Source organism: Leucoraja erinacea, chromosome 1 (assembly GCF_028641065.1).
Source record: "Leucoraja erinacea ecotype New England chromosome 1, Leri_hhj_1, whole genome shotgun sequence".
In the NCBI taxonomy this organism is placed as follows: Eukaryota; Metazoa; Chordata; class Chondrichthyes; order Rajiformes; family Rajidae; genus Leucoraja; species Leucoraja erinaceus.
In genome coordinates this window covers 45,522,519-45,544,119 of record NC_073377.1, presented here as the reverse complement: position 1 = coordinate 45,544,119, position 21,601 = coordinate 45,522,519, and the positions used below count along the sequence as shown (strand labels likewise).

The 21,601-nt window shown below is 40.8% G+C and overlaps 1 protein-coding gene across 2 annotated transcripts in view; it reads right to left on the bottom strand.

The window, feature by feature from the left end:
• Window positions 1-11,891: 11,891 nt before the first annotated feature.
• parp8 (poly (ADP-ribose) polymerase family, member 8) overlaps window positions 11,892-21,601 on the bottom strand; it is a 404,781-nt gene continuing 395,071 nt past the window's right edge. For both annotated transcript variants that reach the window (XM_055633843.1, XM_055633852.1), the window contains one exon: window positions 11,892-20,202. In XM_055633843.1, coding sequence (XP_055489818.1) covers window positions 20,100-20,202 — 103 coding nt within the window. In that variant the 3' untranslated portion in view covers window positions 11,892-20,099. The remainder of the gene's footprint in view (window positions 20,203-21,601) is intronic.

The window sequence follows — 21,601 nt, the reverse complement described above, 5'->3', positions numbered from 1 at the left end:
GTGTTAGCCTGTGGCTTTAAGGAGTGTAGTTATCATGATGCATAAGTGTGGTATCTTATGTAAGTATTTCCCACTTAATATTGCTGCAGTGGGCATAAAGTTGAAATTTGCCTTGTAGCTGAAAGAACTGCTCAATACATTCTGCGCCTACAGAACAATGTCTCAAGCACCATCATGAGCAGCACAGGGGCTCCACAAGGAACTGTGCTGGCTCCATTCCTGTTTACCATCTACACAGCGGATTGTCAATATAACACCAACAGCTGCTTTTTGCAGAAATTTTCAGATGACACAGCTGTTATCTTTCCCACTCATCAAAGGCATTGGTCAATTCTGAGGAGTATAGAAAGACATCATCCCTCAATTTTGTAATTATGATTAGTCAATTTTTAGAGAAAGGTGGAGCAGGCATACAAAAATGGTCCATCTCATTAACCAAAAAAACGATTGGAAATGATAGTTTTTTTCCATTTCAGGAGGGGGAGGTCAGGAGTTCATCACCAACACCAATCATCCCAGAATTTGTGAGGTGGAGGCGATCGCCAACCACACTGACTCTTGGTGTGCCCTGTTGCCAATAACAAAAGAGAGCTGGAGCACAAAAATCATATGGGAATGGTGTACAGGAAAGGAAAAGTAGACTGTATCTTTTTAAGGAGGCTTCAAAAGTCCTTTTAATATTTCTGTTAATTTCCAACCCCTACTGTGCATTTGTCTGCCATTCAGTGGTGATGCCTCAATTAATCAGTGCTCTGATTTTTTACTTTGAATGGCCTGAGGGCCAGTAAATCGCGCCCGAGAAGTAAAATTAAATCCAGGTTGCTATTCAAAGTTTAATGATTCATATCCCTTAGGTACCGGAATTCATGAAAAGTCTGGAACAACTTTACTTGAGTTTCTACTGTTTCTCAGCATATTGAGAATGCATTGCATAGGCCACCAACTTTGGTGAAAAAACTAGAATTAGAATAATAGAGCCAACCCCACTCACCCACTCCAATCGCATTTCTGAAGGTGATCTCTGAATGATTCTATACTTCTTCATTGAATCAGAGACATGAATTTAATCTTCTAACATAGATGTGACTGCTAGAAAGAAGTCTTGTATAGTAATTGCTATTATGGTGTTTAGCAAATGCACTTAAAAATTTTAACCTCTCCTGTGTGCTGTTTTACCTGCAAGTTAGCCTGTGGCTTTAAGGTGTGGTGTTATGTCTGCATCTTGAAGCTCTTTGCGGCACTGTAATTTGCTGCAAAGGCATAAAGTTGAAATTTGGTTATTCTATTGCTAATATTTAAAGATTTTGGTAGGAAAATAACATCTCTACCAATGTGAGATATTTTACTTTACTCATAGTGTTGTGTATCAAAATAAATTTGCTTTCCCCTGTTGGTGTATATTTTGTATATTTGCAGCAAATTCTATAACCGCAATGTTTCATAAAACACAAACGTGATGCTGTAGTTCAAAGATTACCCTTTGCAATTTTGTGAGAATTTTATCATGTGCGCATCTCAATTTTGCTAACAAAATGAATAAGCAGCCAAACCAGACCACCAAGGGAGATTTTATGGCTTATTAGACCAGAGATTTTGGACAAATTGTGCACAGTATTTTCTGTTTTCTACCTCAAAAGCCTGTCATTAATTGCCAGCCACTCATTTCAAAGAAAAGATGCAAATCAAAATGTCTTGACATCTAACACTAGTCGATAGGTATAGACAATAAGCGAGTTCGAAAAACGCAAGGAATCATAGGATTTGTCAAAGGTCATTCGTCTGGCTGTATAAACTGTATAAATACTTATCTTAGAGCACATGATATTGGGGGTAGGGTGTTGACGTGGATAGAAAATTGGTTGGCAGACGGGAAGCAAAGAGTAGGAGTGAACGGGTCCTTTTTCAGAATGGCAGGCAGTAAGTAGCAAGTGGAGTGCCGAAAGGGTCGGTGTTGGAGCCGCACTGTTTACCATATATATTAATGATTTGAAAGAGGGAATTAGGAGCAACACTAGCAAGTTTGCAGATGACACAAAGCTGGGTGGCAGTGTGAACTGTGAAGAGGATGTTAGGAGGTTGCAGGGTGACCTGGACAGGTTGAGTGAGTGGGCAGATGCGTGGCAGATGCAGTATAATATAGATGAATGTGAGGTTATCCACTTTGGTGGCAGAGACAAGAGGGCAAATTATTATCTCAATGGGGTTAGGTTAGGTAAGGGGGAGGTGCAGTGCCTTGTACACCAGTCACTGAAAGTTGGCGTGCAGATACAGCAGGCAGTGAACAAGAGGATTTCAGTATAGGAGTAAAGTGGTTCTTCTGCAGTTGTATAGGGCTCTGGTAAGACCACATCTGGAGTATTGTGTACAGTTTTGGTCTCCTAATTTGAGGAAGGACATCCTTGTGATTGAGGCAATGCAGCCTAGGTTCACACCGAGATTGATCCCTGGGATGGCGGGACTGTCATATGAGGAAAGATTGAAAAGACTAGGCTTGTATTCACTGGAGTTTAGAAGGATGAAGGGGACTCTTATAGAAACATATACAATTATTAAAGGACTGAACAAACTAGATGCAGGAAGAATGTTCCCAATGTTGGGCGAGTCCAGAACCAGGGGCCGGTCTTAGAATAAAGGGGAGGCCATTTAAGACTGGGGTGAGAAAAAACGTTTTCACCCAGAGAGTTGTGAATTTGTGGAATTCCCTGCAACAGAGGGCAGTGGAGGCCAAATCATTGGATGGATTTAAGAGAGAGTTAGATAGAGCTCTAGGGATTAGTGGAATCAAGGGATATGGGGAGAAGGCAGGCACGGGTTATTGATCGGGGACGATCAGCCATGATCACAATGAACGGCGGTGCTGGCTCGAAGGGCTGAATGGCCTCCTGCACCTATTTTCTATGTTTATTCACACAATACGCCAGGTAGCGGGAGAGCGGGGTGTAACAGTGAGAGAGAGAGGGCAGATGCGAGTGGGAGACGGAGAGATTGGACCGGCGGAGAGACATTCTCGGCAGCTGAACTGCTGCGTGTGTACAGACCTGCGTTTCATCCGTAGTCAGGATCGAACCTGGGTCTCCGGTGCTGCAAGCACTGTTGAATTGCTACTGGACCGTCTCCTCCCGAGTGTTCCATCCCTGTCTGAGGGCGGCCAGAATTGTCCGGGGTGACCCTGGACTGCTGAGACACCGGCCCGGAGCAGTGGCAGTCCCAGGCTTTCAGCCAGCGTGGAGAAGCGCTAATCTCAATCTCAACTCTGCCTGACCTGCCGGGTTAACCGACGGCCCTGGACTGACGGGACACCGGCCTGGAGCAGTGGTGCCCCCTGGCTTACAGCCAGAATGGACTACCTTTCCTAACTCCTGTGGTTCCACACAGAGATGACAGCTTTGAGTTCTGAGGAACCCTATTCTGTCTCTAGTTACACTCTTTCCCTGAATGCACATATATAATCTCTTTGGATTGTCCTTAATATTATTTGCCAGAGCTATTTCCCACTCTCTTTTTAGCCTTCTGATTTCCTTTTTATGCATGGTTCATAGTTCCCGAAACTCCTCCACAGTTACACTTGATTCAACTGCTTATTTATATCTGCCCCATGCCTCCTTTTTCCTAACCAAAGTCTCAATTTTGTTCAACATCTTCGCTTCCTTACCCGCCTTGCCCTTCGTTCCAACAGGAATATGCATGCCCTGAACTCCCAATCACACCTTTAAAATCATCCCAATTTTTGGATTTCCTCTTGTCCGTGCACAACCTACTCCAAACAACTTGATCAAGTTCCTGTCTAATACCATCAAAGTCGGCGTTGTGCCAATTCAGAATTTTTGGGGGGCCTGCCCTGTCTTTATCCATTACTATTTTAAAGCTAATAGAACTGTGGTTGTTGTCTAAAAAGGCTCGCCCGCTGACATTTCATTTACCTGCCCTTCTCAATTTCCTAAGTGTATGTCGAGCTTTGCCTTCTTTCTTGTAGGGCCCTATCCACATTGCTTGAGGAAACCTTGAACACATTGGACAAATTCCACCCCGTTTAAGGCCAAGGCACTATGACAGCCCCAGCCTATATTGGGAAAATTAATATCCCCTATGACAACTCTATTAGTCTTGCGTAAGAAGGAACTGCAGACGAGTCCCCCTAGTCCTTAGCCTTCCGTCAATGCCGTATCTGCGCCCAAGATGAGGTGTTCCAAACTAGGACATCTTAGATGTGTGCTCATTCTTTAGGGAACGGGGGTTCCCCTCCCCATCACAGATAAGGCCCTCATTCGTGTCCCCTCTGAACCCTGCAGTTCCGCCCTTGCTCCCTCTCCACCTAGTCGCAACAGAGTCCCCCGATGTCCTTACCTTCCACCCCATCAGCCGTCGCGTACAACACATAATCCTCCGAAATTTCCGCCACCTCTAACAGGATCCCACCACTAACCACATTTTCCCATCTCCACCCCTTTCTGCCTTCCGCAGAGACCGTTCCCTCCCCAACCCCCTGCTTAACTCATCCCTTCCCACCCAAACCACCCTCTCCCCAGGAACCTTCACCTGCAACTGCAGAAGATGTAACATCTGTTGCAATACCTCCTCCCTTGACTCTGTCCAGGGACTCCGACAGCCCTTTCAGGTTAGGCAGAGGTTCATTTGCACCTCCTCCAACGTCATCTGCTGTATCCGTGTTCAAGATGTGGACTCTTATACATCGGGGAGACCAAACGCAGACTGGGCAATTGTTTCTCAGAACACCTTCACTCAACCTGCATGAACCAACCTGATCTCCCTGTTGCTGGACACTTTAATTCTCCTTCCCATTCCTACACAGACCTTTCTGTCCTGGGTCTCCATTGTCAGTGTGAGGCTAAACGCAAATTGGAGGAATACAATCTCATATTTCGCTTGGGCAGCTTACAGTCCAGTGGTATGAATATAGATTTCTCCCACTTCAGGTAGCCCCGGCATTCCCTCTCTCTCTATCCCTCCCCCACCCAAGTCACACTATCTTCTCATTTTCACCCTACAAACAGCTTTCCATCATTACTTTTTTGCAAAACTTTCTCTCCGCCTCACTGCCTATATCTCTCGTTTCTCTTATCCCTAACCAGCCTGAAGAAGGGTCTCAACCCGAAACGTCACACATTCCTTCTCCCCAGAGATGCTGCCTGTCCTGCTGAGTTACTCCAGCTTTTTGTGTCTATTATTAGTCTTGCAGTTGCCTGCAATCTCCCAGCATATTTGTTCTGCTAATTCCCGTTCACTATTTGGGGCCTATAGTGCACTCCCAACATGGTGATCATCCCCTTTTAATTTCTCAGCTCCACCAATATAGTCTCAGTGGGAAAACCATCAGTAATGTTACATCGGACTACTGCCGTGACACTGTCCCTGATCAATTAAGCAACAATACTCCCTCCTCTTTTACCCCCCGCCTCTATCTACCCTGTAGCATCTGTATCCTGGAACATTAAGAGGCCAGTCTTGTCCTTCTCTTAGCCAGGTTTCAATAATGGCTTGAATGCCCCAATCGCACATATTGATCCAGGCGCTGAGTTCATCGGCCTTACCCGTCAGGCCTCTCGCAAGAACATCTGCAATTCAGTCGCTCCCCGCATGCTTCTGCCTATCCAGTCCACTGAACTTGCTTTCATCACTTTCCATGCCGACTTCCAATCTCGCACCTGCCTCAGCTCCGCAATGGATCCTACACCCACCACCCACCCCCGTCAATTTAGTCTTGAGAAAAATCTTCACTGTATACAATACCATCTATTTCCGTGTCATCTGCAAAATTGCTAGTGATGCCTTGTACATTCTCAAACTTTCTAAACATGCCTTGTACAATTTTAAAAATATATAAATTTAAAAAACTTATCTGGTAGGTGCTCATCCACAATACCCAACCAACACGTCAATGGGAGGAGGGGTGGTGTAACGGTGATGGGGTGAGCAAGCAGTGAAAGCCCATGTAATGACAGGGAGAACATTTAAACTCCATACATGACCTGAGGTACTTTGAGGCACTAGCGTTAACTGCTTCTTTTTTACTACCTTCTTTAAACATTAAGTTTGTTATAGCACAGCGGCATGCCACTCAACACATCAGAACCAGGTCATCAGAACAATCCCATTCCCCATCACCCTCCCCTCCTTATTTTATTGTCACCCTGCAACTTATTTGCATAGACTATTTTCTAAATAGGGAGAGAATCTAGAAATCGGAGGTGCAAAGGGGCTTGGGAGTGCTGCTGCAGGATTCCCAAAAAGTTAATCTGCAAGTCGAATCGGTGGTAAAGAAAGGAAACGCAATGCTAGGATTTATTTCAAGAGGGTTTGTATACAAAGCAGGGATGTAATGCTGAGGTTCTATAAGGTGCTGGTAAGGCCTCATTTGGAATATTGTGAGCAATTTTGGGCACCATATCTGAGGAAGAATGCGCTGGCTCTGGAGAGGATCCAGAGGAGGTTTACAAGAATGATCACAGGAATGAGTAGGTTAACATATGATGAGCTTTTGACGGCATTGGGCCTGTACTCGCTGGAGTTTAGAAGAATGAGGGGGAACCTAATTGAAACATACAGAATAGTGAAAGGCTTGGATAGAGTGGAGAGAATGTTTCCACTGGTGGGAGAGTCTAGAATTAGAGGTCATAGCCTCAGATTCAATGGTCGTTCTTTTAGGAAGGAGATGAAGAGAAGTTTCTTTAGTCAGAGGGCAATGAATCTGTGGAATTTTTTGCTAAAAGGCGAAGCAGGCTGTCAATGTATATTTTTAAGGCAGAGATAGATTTCTTCTTAATTAGTATGTGTGTCGGAGGTTTTGGAAGACGGCAGGTAAATGGGGTTGGGAGGGAGAGAGAGATTAGCCATGTTTGAATGGCAGAGTAGACTTGATGGACTGAATGGCCTAATTCTGCTCCTATTACTTATGACCTTATGAATATCTTTTTTTACAGGTCTATCAAATACCTTTTAGATTATTTTTCCATTTTGTTTTCACATTTGTCAGCATGCCATTTACATGTCATTACATTATTTTATGATATTAGTTTAGAGATACTGCCCTTCGGCCCACTGAGTCTGCGCCGACCAGCAATCACCCTGTACACTAGTTCTATCCTGCACTCTAGGGACAATTTACAGCAGCCAATTAACCTACAAACCCGCACGTCTTTGAAATGTGGGCGGAAACTCGAGCACCAGGGGAAAGCCCATGCGGTCACAGGGAGAACATACAAACTTCGTACGGACAGACCCCGCAGTCAGGATCGAACCCGGGTCTCTGGTGCTGCAAGCACGAATACTATTCCTGCACCACTGTGCCGTGCTATTGATTAAACCAAAACATTAATCCAGAAAAAGTGAATTCAAACCCCTGGAAAGTAGGAATGCCTCATAAAGTAAGGTTTTTCAACGCTACAAAGTTGGCCTTGCTGGCTTTGCAACAGCAGCTAATAGAGTTGTGTTTGATGAACGACCCATTAAAATGGGGAAATTAGTGGAGCATATTATGCAATGGAATCACTTCATTTTAAGTGCTCTCCTGTCTTCATTCCATTGATGTGCGAAGTACGTGCATACAGATAATACCACATTTAGTATTAGTGATGCATTCTCACACACAGGAGTGCTTACTGAATCAGCTCTAAATGAGATAATTATATCATTTCACATACACAGAGATGTATACTGATATTGTTATATGTCGTTAGTATATTGTATTTAGCTATAAATTAAGATTTTTGTTAAGACCTTGTATCAGAATATTATTTATTTAACAATTAACCACTAATGAGATGTAATACAAATTATGATGTAAACTGCAATAAACACATCAAAGCAGCAGTAGGATGTAAAGTGGAAGAAACTAGAGCTGGGGGGGGGGGGGGGGGGGGGGGGGGGGGGGGGGGGGTGGTGATTGACTAACTTCTTTCCTCTCATTAAACATTGATTACTCCCATGGAACATTTTCCTGGAGCAGGAGATAGTGTCAAGAAATAAATCCCCGCACTGCATTGCAGCACTCTCAGACAATAGCTTTGTTATCAATAATGTTGAGTGGCATTGTGCTAGGGGCATTGATCAATTGCTAAGTTTTGATTATTTAAATTATTTTGGGGGGAATTGCTGGTAATATATTGCCGGCCAAGAGCACTATTGATGAAATAGTGCTCTTTGGGAAGTAGAATAAATTGGGAGTACTTAGGTGAAAAGAGAGCAAGAGAATTTAGCAAAGTAGAGGATTAAACTTATACAAGGGGATCTACAGTAAGAATCTGGCCCTTCATACCAGATCTGAGATCAAATGCAAATGTTTCCTTTAACCTTTGAGATTACCTAGCTCGGTGTTTTGTGCCACCTCTCTGGGTGTTCCACTATTCCTGATGCAGCACTGTTCTTGGTTATTTACAAGCACCAACAGCGGAATTCCCTCCAGGAAATGTTCCAATTGCTTGGAAACAGGCCCTCAGCCCACACCAACCATCACACTAGGTCTATGTTATCCCACTTTTGCATTACTCCTTACACATAGAAACATAGAAATTAGGTGCAGGAGTAGGCCATTCGGCCCTTCGAGCCTGCACCGCCATTCAATATGATCATGGCTGATCATCCAACTCAGTATCCCGTACCTGCCTTCTTTCCATACCCCCTGATCCCCTTAGCCACAAGGGCCACATCTAACTCCCTCTTAAATATAGCCAATGAACTGGCCTCAACTACCCTCTGTGGCAGAGAGTTCCAGAGATTCACCACTCTCTGTGGTGAGAGACAATTTACAGAGGGCCAATTAACTTACAAACCTGCACATGTTTGGGATGCAGGAGGAAATTGGAGCATCCAGAGGAAATCCACACAGTCACAGGGAGAATGTGCAAACTACACACAGGCAACATCAGACCAGGTCTCTAGTACTGTGAGGCAGCAGCTCCATCAGCTGCACCACTATGCTGCCCTAATATCCCTAACATGGCATGAGCTCCAACCCTGAAAATAGATTGAGATTTACTAGTTTTAGGTTGGAGGCTCATTCTGGAACCCAAACGATCAAATGAATCACCACACACTATTATCAGTAGAATTTTTTCAGTGACTGCTGTGAAGTGTCAGATCTTCAATTAGCGAACACATACATTGGCATGAAAGCAAGAAATGATTACATGTACATACATTCCAAATATGTGAAATTCTACATCATTCATTACCAATTTACAACATATTCCTTTGTTCGTTGTTCCTTTAACAAAAAAAAAAACTTAGAGGATCTCAGCTGATTAAACAGCATATGCAGAAGCAAAGAGATGGTCGACATCTTGGGACGAGACCCTGCATCAGGACTGTCCTGATGTACAGTAAAGTCTCAACCTGAAATGTTGACGATCTCTTTGTCTCCATAGATGATGTTTGACTCATTGACTTCCTCCAGCACTTGTTTTTGTTTTGCTTCAGATTGCAGCATCTGCAGTCTCTTGTGTTTCCATTGTTGCTTGCAGTCTGTTAAAACGTTCCTCTGTAAAACCCTGCAGGTGAATAATATAAAATAAATAGCTCCTGACCAGTGCAAATCTGTGCAGCCTGTCCCTCAATCCCTAAACTATTCTGAAATACACACTGGCAACCCCACTCCACATCTTTGTTGGCAGTGAATATTTGAGCTTTCATGCATCCATAACAATGTCTGCCTAATCACTGCTGAAAGTTGAATAAATATATTACAATCAGCAATTGTCAAAGGTCAAAGGTCAAAAACTTTATTTGCCATTTGTGCTTACACACATAAGAACTCTTGTGCGGTTGTTCAGAGAGAGTCAAGTCAAGTCAAGTTAAAAAGACACACAGAAGACACATAATCTATAAAAACATATACTTCTCTAGAACTAAAAAAGAAAGAAAATGCCTAAAACCCTATATAAAGGGGAAAGTGAGAGCATTGTAAATTACACAAACCCTATATAAAAAGTGTCGATTGCATTGTAAATTGCACAGGCCCAGGAGACAATATAATATAATATAATATGATGTGCTATGAGGTAGGTCAGGACATCAGTTCATTTTGTTTTGGCCAAGAGTCTCACTGTGGCAGGGAAGAAGCTCTTAAAAAAGCGTGTTCTGTTTGTGACGATGCTGTCCACTCGTCGGTGCCTGAGGTTGTATGTGCAGATTTTGTGTTTGAGCAGGGAGTGAGCTGGATGTAGTGTGTCTCTGATGATTCTCTCTGCTCTTTTTTGACAGCGCTGTGTATAGATTGTATCCATGGAGGGGAGTTCCGTTCTGAGAATCCTCTCTGCAGTCTTTATGACTCTTTGCAGAGCCTTCCTCTCTGTCTGTGTGGTGTTTCCATACCACACCGTGATGCCTGTGGTGAGGATGCTCTCTATCAGTCCTTTGTAGACCTGGGTGAGAGGGCGACAGTGCAGACCAGCTTTTCTGAGCAGCCTGATGAAGTACAGTCTCTGCTGTGCTTTTTTCACTGTGGCAGCAGTGTTCAAAGTCCAGTTCAGATCTGATGTTACTTGTAATCCCAGGTATCTGTAACTGTCAGCCCTCTCCACCACAGTCCCCTTGATGATGAGGGGCTGCAGGGGGGATGGATTTTTCCTGAAGTCCATTATTATTTCTCTTGTCTTGTCTGTGTTGAGGCTTAGGTCGTTCACCTCACCATAGGCAAGAATGTCGTTCACCAGACTCCTGTAGCCCGACTCGTCCCCTCCTCTCTGTGTGGCCACAAACTTGCATGTATAAAATTAATGGGATGACCCTGCCTCCCCCTGATATCCACACTTTTTATCTACACAATCTGTGTGAAAGATCACCAGTGTATTACAAATTTACGAGTAGAGACTAGCCATGTTATCTGAAAAATATCTACCTATGTTAGGTTAGCAGTCCATTCGTGGCTGTTTCAGGTAAACAGCTGGTTGATATTTTATTAAATGGTGAAAAATTGGAAGTGCAATTGTTCAAATGGGCCTCTGTGTCCTTGAACATAAATTATAGGAAGCTAATGCGCAAACAGTCTTGTTGGTCTTGTTAGAGGATTTGATTACAAAAACAAAAATGAAAATTTTCGTGGTGCAGTCATTGATTTTGTTCGAGGCTATGAATGATAGATTTTTTTTGAAGTTTGGGAAACCATAGAATATGTGAATAGAGTAGCGAAATGGTCAAACTCATATAACACAGATAAGGCTCCTCGGTCTGCCAAGTCCACGCCAACCATCAACTACACATTTCCAATAACCCTACACTAATTCAATGTTTTATTATTTGTACATAGCCATTAATCCCTCCACCACTTTCCAGTTCAACCATTTATCTATGCAATAGGGGCAATTTACAGAAGCCAATTAACCTACCAACCCACACATCTTTGGAATGTGGGAGGAAAACCAAAGCACCCGGAGGAACCCATGCAGTCACAGGAAGGATGCACAAACGCCATACAGACAGCACGCGAGATGAAGATTGAATCCAGGTCTCTTGGTGCTATGGGGCAGTAGCTCTCCCAGCCAATCCAATATGCTGCTACATGATGTTGAGACAGAAGATCTGCCAATATCATGTCTGATGGTGGAATGGGTCCAAGGGTTTAAATGTCCTACTCCTGCTTCTATTTCTTATTAGCATATGAACACAAGGCTGAGCAAATGAATCAACCTTCTTGGCACCCTTATGATTTTTAAAGACACATTTAAAAAATATTGATGAGAAATTTCTTTTGACTTTTGATTTAGCTAGATTTTAATTCTGCAGCATTTTGGAGTCATAAAATGTTTATTGCAAAGTAAAGTATGGTTTTCTGCACCTATGTTATAGTTATAAAAATATAATCTCAACTGACACAGCTCATTTATTTAATGTATCGAACTTCACCCCGAATCACAGATCCACAATTCTATAGACAAAGGAAACTCACCAGAAAGAATTGATTACCTTTTTAATGAAGCATTTACATCAATGATTGATCAAAACAGTTCATGAACTGATCAAACAGCAAACAAAATCCCAAATTGAGGAAATTCAGACAGCAAGAGGAGCTACAATTCTAATGAAAAGCAATGTGAACCAGGTACAGAAAATATTTGGCCTCTGTATTTTTTGGCGATATTTACATCATGTACATTAATGTCATTGTTTACAGTATCTTATATTTCTAAGGCACTGAAAGCTAAGGTACTGAATTACAATTACATCTGTTTATGACAGCTGCTCAACATTGTTGTGTGATGAAAATTTTGCATCAATTTTTAAATAAAAGCATAAAAAGGACAAAATAACTGGGTTGAGAATAAAGTGGTGATGAAAATGGTTGATGGTGACAGCTCATAAAAGCTGCTGTGATTCAGCAGTCTGGTTTACAGCTCGACTAATTGTCTTATACAGCAATGTCACTATTTGTGTCTGTTCTGGTTGAATGCCGGTCAATTAACAAGTGAGCTGAAATCATGAGAGGAAAAGGGGGAGTGAAACAGGTCTTTGGTAGTGGTGCACAGTGGGTGAAGGCAAATCAAAACTATTTTACACAAATGCAAATGAATGGAAGAAGTGGGCCTGGAAATCTGAAATAAACAGTATACTGTTGGAAATACTTGGCTGATGAGGCAGCATTTGTAGAAGGAGAACCAGTTGACTTTTTTAGTTTAATGCATTTTCAGCAGAGGTTTCTGAAACATTGCTAATCCAGTTTCCTGCTTCACAGATCCTGCCTGAAGTGATGGATATTTTCGGCATTTGACTTTTTATATGGTATAAACGAGCTGGTCACTCAATTGATGTGTCTACCAAAGGCCTATTTCATCTCTAAAGATGGCAGTTGATAGGAATCTAAATGATAGAAAGATGGGTTCCCATTTCATGTACATCTTTAAACTTTTAATAAAGGGGCTTGAAGTTCAACATGCCCCTCTTTTATGGTTGATAACCACCATTGGTTCATTTCAAAACCTTGTACAAACATCTTACAGTTAAAATATCAAAAATTTTAAAATAATTGACAAAAATAAAACAAGGTTGAGTTCTTAGTCAGAATAATTTTCTAAGCAGGTTTAGCTGTAGGACATTTTCCTTTTTTTACGTGAATTAATTACCACAGTGTCCATTCCCTGCAATTAAAAGGGCAAGATAGTTAATATTAAAAATGTTTGCAAGATTCTCTGATGGTTTTTCCGATTGAATTTTCATTTAGACCACTTGAAATTAGTTGTGTCCTTTCGTATGGCATTATCAATGTGGGAATTATATTAACTTCAAATGCAAATAAACCCAAACTTAGCACACAATATTCAGGTCCTTCCCTTTCTCTTTTTACAAACAGCTATCTTTTATATTATTCATAGCATGGCAGCTTCCAGTCCGATTTTTTATATGCAACTGTAGTATGTTCCTGAGCACATGCCACACCCATTGGATAATTCATTGATAAGTAAAAGATTGGATTGTTTTGAACATCATGAGTGAGTATGGCTCATTTAATGACCGGAACAGTATTAGGCCATTCAGTTATTTGAACCAGTACCACCATTCAGTTAGATCAAGACTTAGATAATAGGGGATAAAACTCTAGTTTGGCAATTGTGCAGAACTGTGTGTTAACAGTTGGTAAGAGTTCCAGTGGTTATGGGGAGAAGGCAGGAGAATGGGGTTAGGAGGGATAGATCAGCCATGATTCAATAGCAGTGTGGACTTAATGGGCCGAGTGGTCTAATCCTGCTCCTATCACATGATCTTATGAACAGTTCAGCAGAATTTAATCTCCTTCCTGACTCCACAATGGAAAAGAAAATAGCGCAGGGTTTACAACTGGCTACCAATTTGTTATAAATTACTTTGCGCTTCTGCCAAAAAACAGTTTTCATCCCCCCAAATGATTTTGATTTAATTACAAAAACCATTTAAAGCAACAGACTGATATGCAAATAGTGGAAGTGCATCCAGTCCCTATTTTGCAACAGCAGCCTTTCACCATTTCATAAAGAATTAAATTACCAAACTTCAGTAAAGCTGAGACAGAAAGACAGTCCTGATGATTAGCTGATGCAAGATCTACTCTTCGAACACACTATTCATTTGAACAACACACCCTTAACACCATGCCATAATACCAGAGGGAAAGCAGACCCATGGGAGCTAAAACTAGTACAATAGAACACTCAACTGATAAAATGAGAATTATAATTTTAGTGATAATAATTTGACATTGTACATCATTAAATTCAATTGTTTTTGAAAAAATATATTTTCTTAGCAACAATACCATAAATATATACTTTAAATACGATGTCCTGCCTTGCTCATGCAAAACATTTAATCAGACAGTGCTCTACAGTATAATGTAATGGAACACTGTGTGTAGGCCAAATACATATCCTTAAACTCTTACATTGCAATTACAGTTATCAGATTGCTCATGCAGTGTAGAGGACAAGTGAAACAAACAAAACATGGCTATGGAAAGCAATCTTTCCGGCACATCTGTTGGATGAAACATTTTTCCCCGTCCACCAGAGGCTACTATTTCATGCACAGAGGGTGCATGCTATAGTACACACTTTTCCATTCAGTTTACAGATCATGACTGTGACAGAAGTACAGCTGTGCACATGGGAGAGATAAGACTTTGCCTTCCATCACAGTGAGGAGGAGATTCACTGCGATGGATGTTTGTGTAAATTGTGTTGGTGTGTGTCTTTGTTCTTTTCTTGTTGTATGACTGCCGAAACCAACTTTTGTTTGAACTTCAAATGACAATAAACGGTATTGTATTGTATTGGGATAGAATCTTGGGCACCCAGAAAAATAAGCAAACCAGTGCAATCTGCTCAGTCTGGATGGGAAGGAATGTCCAAGATTTCCCAGCAATATTTCAAAACACAACAATTGGTCTTTAAAAGTGGCTCTAAGAAACAAAATGGCGGCAAGAAATATCTATTTGCAATTTGAGGCAAAGTACCATAGGCCAATGTATTCAGGCATTGACCCACCCTCCCTGCCACAAAAATGTCCCTGGGTGTGGAATCACTAGCAGCTGAGGTGCTTCATTAACTGTAGTTCAGACAACCCAGGACAGCCTTGGAGTTTTTCCCATCAAATTACAAATTCTGTGACTTGCGTGACTTAGATTGGAGCAGATGCAAATCTGGTCTCAGATTTTTAATGGAAAATAGGAAATTGTATCGATTCTGAGCTTTCCGCCAGAGGCTCAACATACTTGTAAATGTCAAAATAGTTGTGGAAAAATAAAATGGGAGAAGAAAAAAGGTTTTCCCTACAATCATTCTACCCTTGATTTTGGACCCAATAGAGTTGGCACAAGCAAATGTAGATCTTTGAAATGCATTATGCCTGGAGGCACGTGCAATGGAACAGGGAAACCTAATTTCCTGTGACTTCTCCCATCATGTGTTTGTGAACTCACCATCCATGGGGAACATTTCATATTACTTTTGACTGCTCCTAATGAGGAACATAGCCCTGTCATATAATATGTGAAGTGACAGTCACAGAAATCCCAGTAGTTTTTGCGTGCATTTTCCAATTACAACATGTAGGAATATTGTGCACAACCACACCCAGCAAAACATGAGGATTTTACAATCAAAGTTATCTACTTCTAAGATTAAGGCCGGCTTATATTAAGAAAGAGATCATGACATGAAATGCATAGAGAGTTGTCAATATGGTTGGCATTGTGGTTAGAGACCGAAGATAGATACATAATGCTGGAGTAACTCCAGCATTTTGCGTCTATCTTCAGTATAAACCAGCATCTGCAGTTCCTTCTTACAGGTAGTGATTAGAGACCAAGTTTTGATCGTGAACATGGATGCTCTATATGTGCAGTCTGCATGTATTCATTACTGTTTCCCTTGGGTGTACCAGTATCCTCCCCCATCCTGAAGGCATGTGGCTTGGTTGGTTAATTGGCCCTGTAAATTGCCCTTGGTGTAGAATAGGTCTGGTGAGGGGGAAAGGGAAGAATTCGGGGAGATGTGAGGGGTAAAATGGGATTTGTGTAGATTTCATCATGGTTGGCATGGACATAGTGTGCTGCAGGTCCTGCTTCTGTGCTCCGTGATTCTGTAATGAGGCAGTTTTATAAAACCTTAATGCATTTATGTGGGCTTATTATATCTACAATATATAATTCTTTTGAAACTCAACCAAAATAATATAAGCAAGGTTGGCAGCCTATCCAAGGACAGGCATTCCACTCATGGTAAGTTAAATCAATGAGTTGGTGGGTTGAATTGTGCTGAACTTTAATTGCTGCCCGTGGTTCCTGATGGCCACCTGCGCCCTCGAGTTTAGCCCAATGATCCAGATGGTGCCCAGGAAGAGTGGCATCGTGCCAAGCAATGGCCCTGATGGTTGACAAAGATGGGGGCAGAGTTTTTCTGATGTAAAGTAGGTGAGTCACATGAATAGTTTAAGAATGTCTGACATCCTAATTCTATTCTCTGCAATGAAATCAGTGGGGTTTCTGAGCCATTGCCAGGTCTGTGGACCCCACGAATATGCTCCCTGTGGAGTCCAGGCTGATTGAGGCAGGCTGATTGGCTGGTTTCTCCGTCGGTCCCAGATTTCTGCATTTCAAAGCATGTGCGCCTTGGTACTTACTTCAGTTTGAATGACTAATGTTGGTGGTTCTGATTGATACTGCACATCACACCCAGCATTGTTAGACTCAATGTGCTTTGACAGTGTTTTTTAGAGGGATGGCTGCTTTCTCCCGTGCAGGGAGGAATTATGACTTTTCTTATAATATCAAATGTTTTGCATCGATTTGCATGTAAAGGAGTGGCAAATGAAGCCATCATTTGAAACCTTCTGATTGATGGTGCCACCAATAATAGAGCATTCCAAGAGAATGTGCTCAAATGCTGGGCCTACAATAGCAGGTATTATTAAAATTATTCTTACAGCAAACCTAAATTGCATAACACATTCCAAAACCCATCTCAAAAGACATCTCTTTAATAATTTATGCAATCAACCATTGCCAATGCATCAGTTTGTGCTTTGCTTGCAAAAGACCACCATTACCCATTCACAAATGTGGTGCTCATAACTTAAAGGTCTTTTACAACCATAAAGAAAGGTATTTTAGTGTGTCAATATGGGCTCTGCTGCTATACTGGACAATGTTATTAGAAATATTAGAGCAGGTGAACATATCCCACGTGCCTTATTTTGAATGGCTCAAGTATCAAACATGGTCTGCTGATAATTGTGATTTACATCAGTCAGGACAATCATTTTCACCATTTATTTCAATGGTTAAAAATATATACTTTCAAATAAATGTGACCAATTTATTATTACCGTGAAGGTACAGATATCCTAGTCAAAGACATGATGCTCGGTGAAATGAAAATACACATTATCCGCTCGTGCTACTCCATATTAGAACCAATATTTTGTCATAATTTGGGGGTAAGAGGAATAAATGCTGATTAAAACACAAGGAGACGATTATGGTTCATTTTGATGGCAGGATGGAGGGCTGTTGTCATTGTACCACAAAACAATTAAGCTCCCATTATACACCCTGCCTAATTTTCATTTCCATTGATCTTGAATTTATTTTGATCTAGAATTGGAGTTTATTCCAAATAATGTAAATTACAAATAGTAAAACGCAATACTTTACAACCTTTACAATATAAACCTGTGCGTCCTTGGGTTATTTGCATGAATAAATTTAAAAATAGAATGCTGGTTACCTTAATAGTAAACCTCAAATCCTGACTAAGAACCTGTTGTGATTTGATATTACAGTAGAAATAAGTTGAGGAAAGTATGAACAAAGTGATTTGGTGAAAGAAGCAACATGTGATAAAATGCAGAACAGAAATGTAATTTAAAAGAACAGTATAAACTATACTTCATAAGAGTGAACTGGTGTGATGTCACATCAAAAGACAAAAATGGGAGGTTTTGTCAAAACCTTCACAAATTTGTCAAGTAAATATAAATAGAAAATATGTTGAAAATCTTGGTACTTATTTTGAATTAGTTCACATTGCACACCTTGTTACAAACGTGCTTACAAACTGCATCTTTCACTGAAATGTGTTACCGAAATGATTATTTTAACTTATACATAAGAAATATTATGATAGTGTACAATATTGATGTACAGCATAATTCAAAAGATGTGATTTCTATATTTCAAACAAGTCCAAAGAAAGTTTGATCTGTAAACTTTTTTCATACCTGATATTATAATTTTTTATTATTATTTAAGCTGAAATCAGTACCACCAACATAATGCGAGAGAGCAAGGAATGAATCAGGTTGACCTTTCTGAAGAGTTGCAATTCTAAACTCTTTGCAATTAAAGAGCTTCAAATTGAATGCTAATTGTAATTATATCTGATACAGAAGAGTGGAGTAGGCATTGTAAAGTGGTTTGTGCTTGAATCTAGATTAAGTCTGTAACTTTCAAGAGCTTTATAAAGAGTACAGATATTGCAATGCTATGTTTGGGCTACTGCTTCCTTATCTGCACATTTGTAACATACGTAGTCTGTATAACTTTCTCCAAAGTGGACATCCACAATTTACCAAGTGACATTAAAAAAAAAAAACTTTTTAAGCTACAGGTATTTCAAAAGGTTGAAATGAATTTGAGCATAAATTATTTTATCTTTGTAGAGAGGATTGTGCTGTAAATGAAAAAAACCCCACAATATTACTAACATTAATTGAAACTTTAAATTTCCCAATAAATAGACAAGTATTTTGTAAAGATGACACTAGCAGTTTAATTTCATGTGGTCACTTCCAATTGCTTTATGCAAAGACTGTATAATATTGGATCAACATTTTTTATTAAAAACCTTTCTTTAAAATAAGATATCAATATCTAACAACCCTTCACATAGAAATCTTATTGGTAGAGAGTTGAAATTGGAAAGAATTAAAAGGTTTAAGTATAACTGTTTTCTTGAATGGATACATTCTATCCAGAAATTAGATGCTGTCTGTAAAGAAAAAAAAATTCAACCAGGTCCAATGCGCAGTGGTAGAGTGACTTACTTATAACATTGAAGACCAATCCTAATTTTAAACGTAAATGTGCCCTTTTTATAGAAAAGAATGGTATTCTATTTTAGGACCTGTCCAAATTATCAAAATTACTGCCCTTTATTGTCTCAATACGCTAAAATCCTGCACTACTCCTCTATTTAAAAAAATGTACATTTCAATGTACCATTTTTCAAGGCTCTGATATTCATATTATTTTTATTCTGGTCTAAAAGGAATTTGTAGCGGCTGCCAGCACCAATATCCATCACCACCAAGAGTTTTTAAAAAAAAGGCTCTTTGTTATATAAAAAGTTGGCATTATCATGGCGCATTGGAAGGATAAGGGGTTTGGGTTCTTCATTAAGGCCTGCAATCAAAGCACCCCAGGCAGTATTTTTTAAAATATTTATTTTTGTCTTCACAATTATCTTTTTCAAAACATAAATAAAATGATGGTTTGGCTGGTATAGGACAAACTGACTTGATCTTTAAAAACAATTCCTGTTCTTAATGGGACAGGATTATATCACCATTCCTAAAACTCTGCAGTATTTCTTGAGTAAAGAGGAACAATTGATGAACCTGGAAGGAAACAGTCCCTTGATTCCACTGATGCCTGAGGCAGAGCTTTCCTCCTCAGAATTCCTTCATGGCATCTTAAGACACTATGGGGCACAATCCCATATGTATCACGCATTGCAGATTCTACACAGTTCTACACTTTGCCAAGATTCACAGCTTAACTAATCAGCACCGAGTATAACCCAGTCGCAACGCACAATCACACTCTCAATCTTCCACCATTGCCAAAGCTGAATAAAAATCAGGGCCAATACATAATACTGTACAAATTTTCCAGGAAAACCTACTGCAACAATGCCAACTTGATGTCTGACAATACTTCGGACTTGGCATTGCTAATATGTAAGGTTCAAATAAGAAATCTTGAAATTAAAGTGCGTTATTTAAATCTTAACATTGTGTGCATTTGAAATTAGGTGGTTAATATTTTAGTTCAAAACTGCACTGCAGCTTAAAAGCCAGAAAAGGCATTCTGATCCAGTCAGTGATGATGTGTGATTCGTTTAACCTGTAGCTGTCTGGTTTCCAATGACCCGAAGAATTTCTTTATGAATGCTGGCATCCTGTGTATTTGTACTGATATCACCCACTTGGCCATCTTCATATCTGAAATGAACAACAAATCAGTGTTCCTTGTGGAGGATGGGTACATAGCAGTTATATTTATATGAATAAATACCATTGTAAACACACAATTCCCTATTGGGCCACATACATGAGGATGTTACAGGGGTTGGAAAAATGGGTTGAGGCTGCAGATTAAGAGGGAAGTTGCTGAGGCAGGTATGCCTGGGTTTTCTCTGGCTGCTCCGGTTTCCTCCCACAATCCAAAGACACTGGAAGTGTCTTGAGAGCAGTCAGGGCTACCGCTGAAGAAGTACTGAAGGTACTGTCATGTATGAAGGTAGACAAATCTCCAGGGCCTGATCAGATATATCCGTGGACATTATGGGAAACTAGTGGAAATTGCAGGAGCCCTGGTTGAAATTTTCGAGTCATCCTTAAAAACAGGAGAGATGCCGGAAGACTGGAGGGTGGCAAATTTTGTGCTTCTTTTCAAAAAGGGCTGCTGCGAAAATGCTGGGAACTATAGGCTGGTGAGAACATCTAATGTTGGTAAGTTACTGGAGAGTATTCTGAGGGATAGGTTATAGAGGCATTTGGATGGGCAAGGGCTGATTAGGGATAGTCAGCATGGTTTTGTACATGGGAAGGTTGTGTCTCACAAATCTGATTGAGTTTTTTGAAGACTTGACCAAAAGGGTTGATGAGGGCAGAGCTGTAGATGTTGTGTACAAGGACTTCAGTAAGGTGTTCAACAAGGTTCCGCATGGTAGGCTGCTCTGGGAGGTTAGATTGCATGGAATCTAACGATACTGTAGCTGAATGGATAGCAAATTGGCTCCATGGAAGGAAGCAGAGGGTGATGGTGGAAGGTTGCTTTTCTGACTGGAGGCCTGTGACTTGTGGTGTGCCTCAGGGTTTGGTGTTGGACCCGTAACTGTTTGTCAACTATATCATTGATTTGGATGAGAACATACAGGGCAAGATTAGCAAGTTTGCTAATGGTACAAAAGTTAGTGGTTTTGCAGATAGTGAAGATGGTTGTGAAAGATTGCAGCAGGATCTGGATCGATTGGCCAAGTAGGCGGAGGAATGGTTGATGGAATTTTATACAGAAAAGTGTGAAGTCGAACAAGGGCAGGACCCACACAGTAAATGGTAGGCCTCTGGGTAGTGTTGTAGAGCAGAGGGATCTAGGCGTACAGGTGCATGGTTCCTTGAAGGTCGAGTCGCAGGTAGATAAGGTGGTCAAAAAGGCTATTGGCACTTTGGCCTTCATCAGTCAGAGTATTGAGTGTGGAAGTTGGGAGGTCATGTTGCAGTTGTGTAAGACATTGGTGAGACTGCATTTAGAATATTGTGTTCAGTTCAGGGCACCATGTTATAGGAAAGATATTGTCAGGTTTGAAATGGTTCAGAAAAGATTTACAAGGATGTTGCC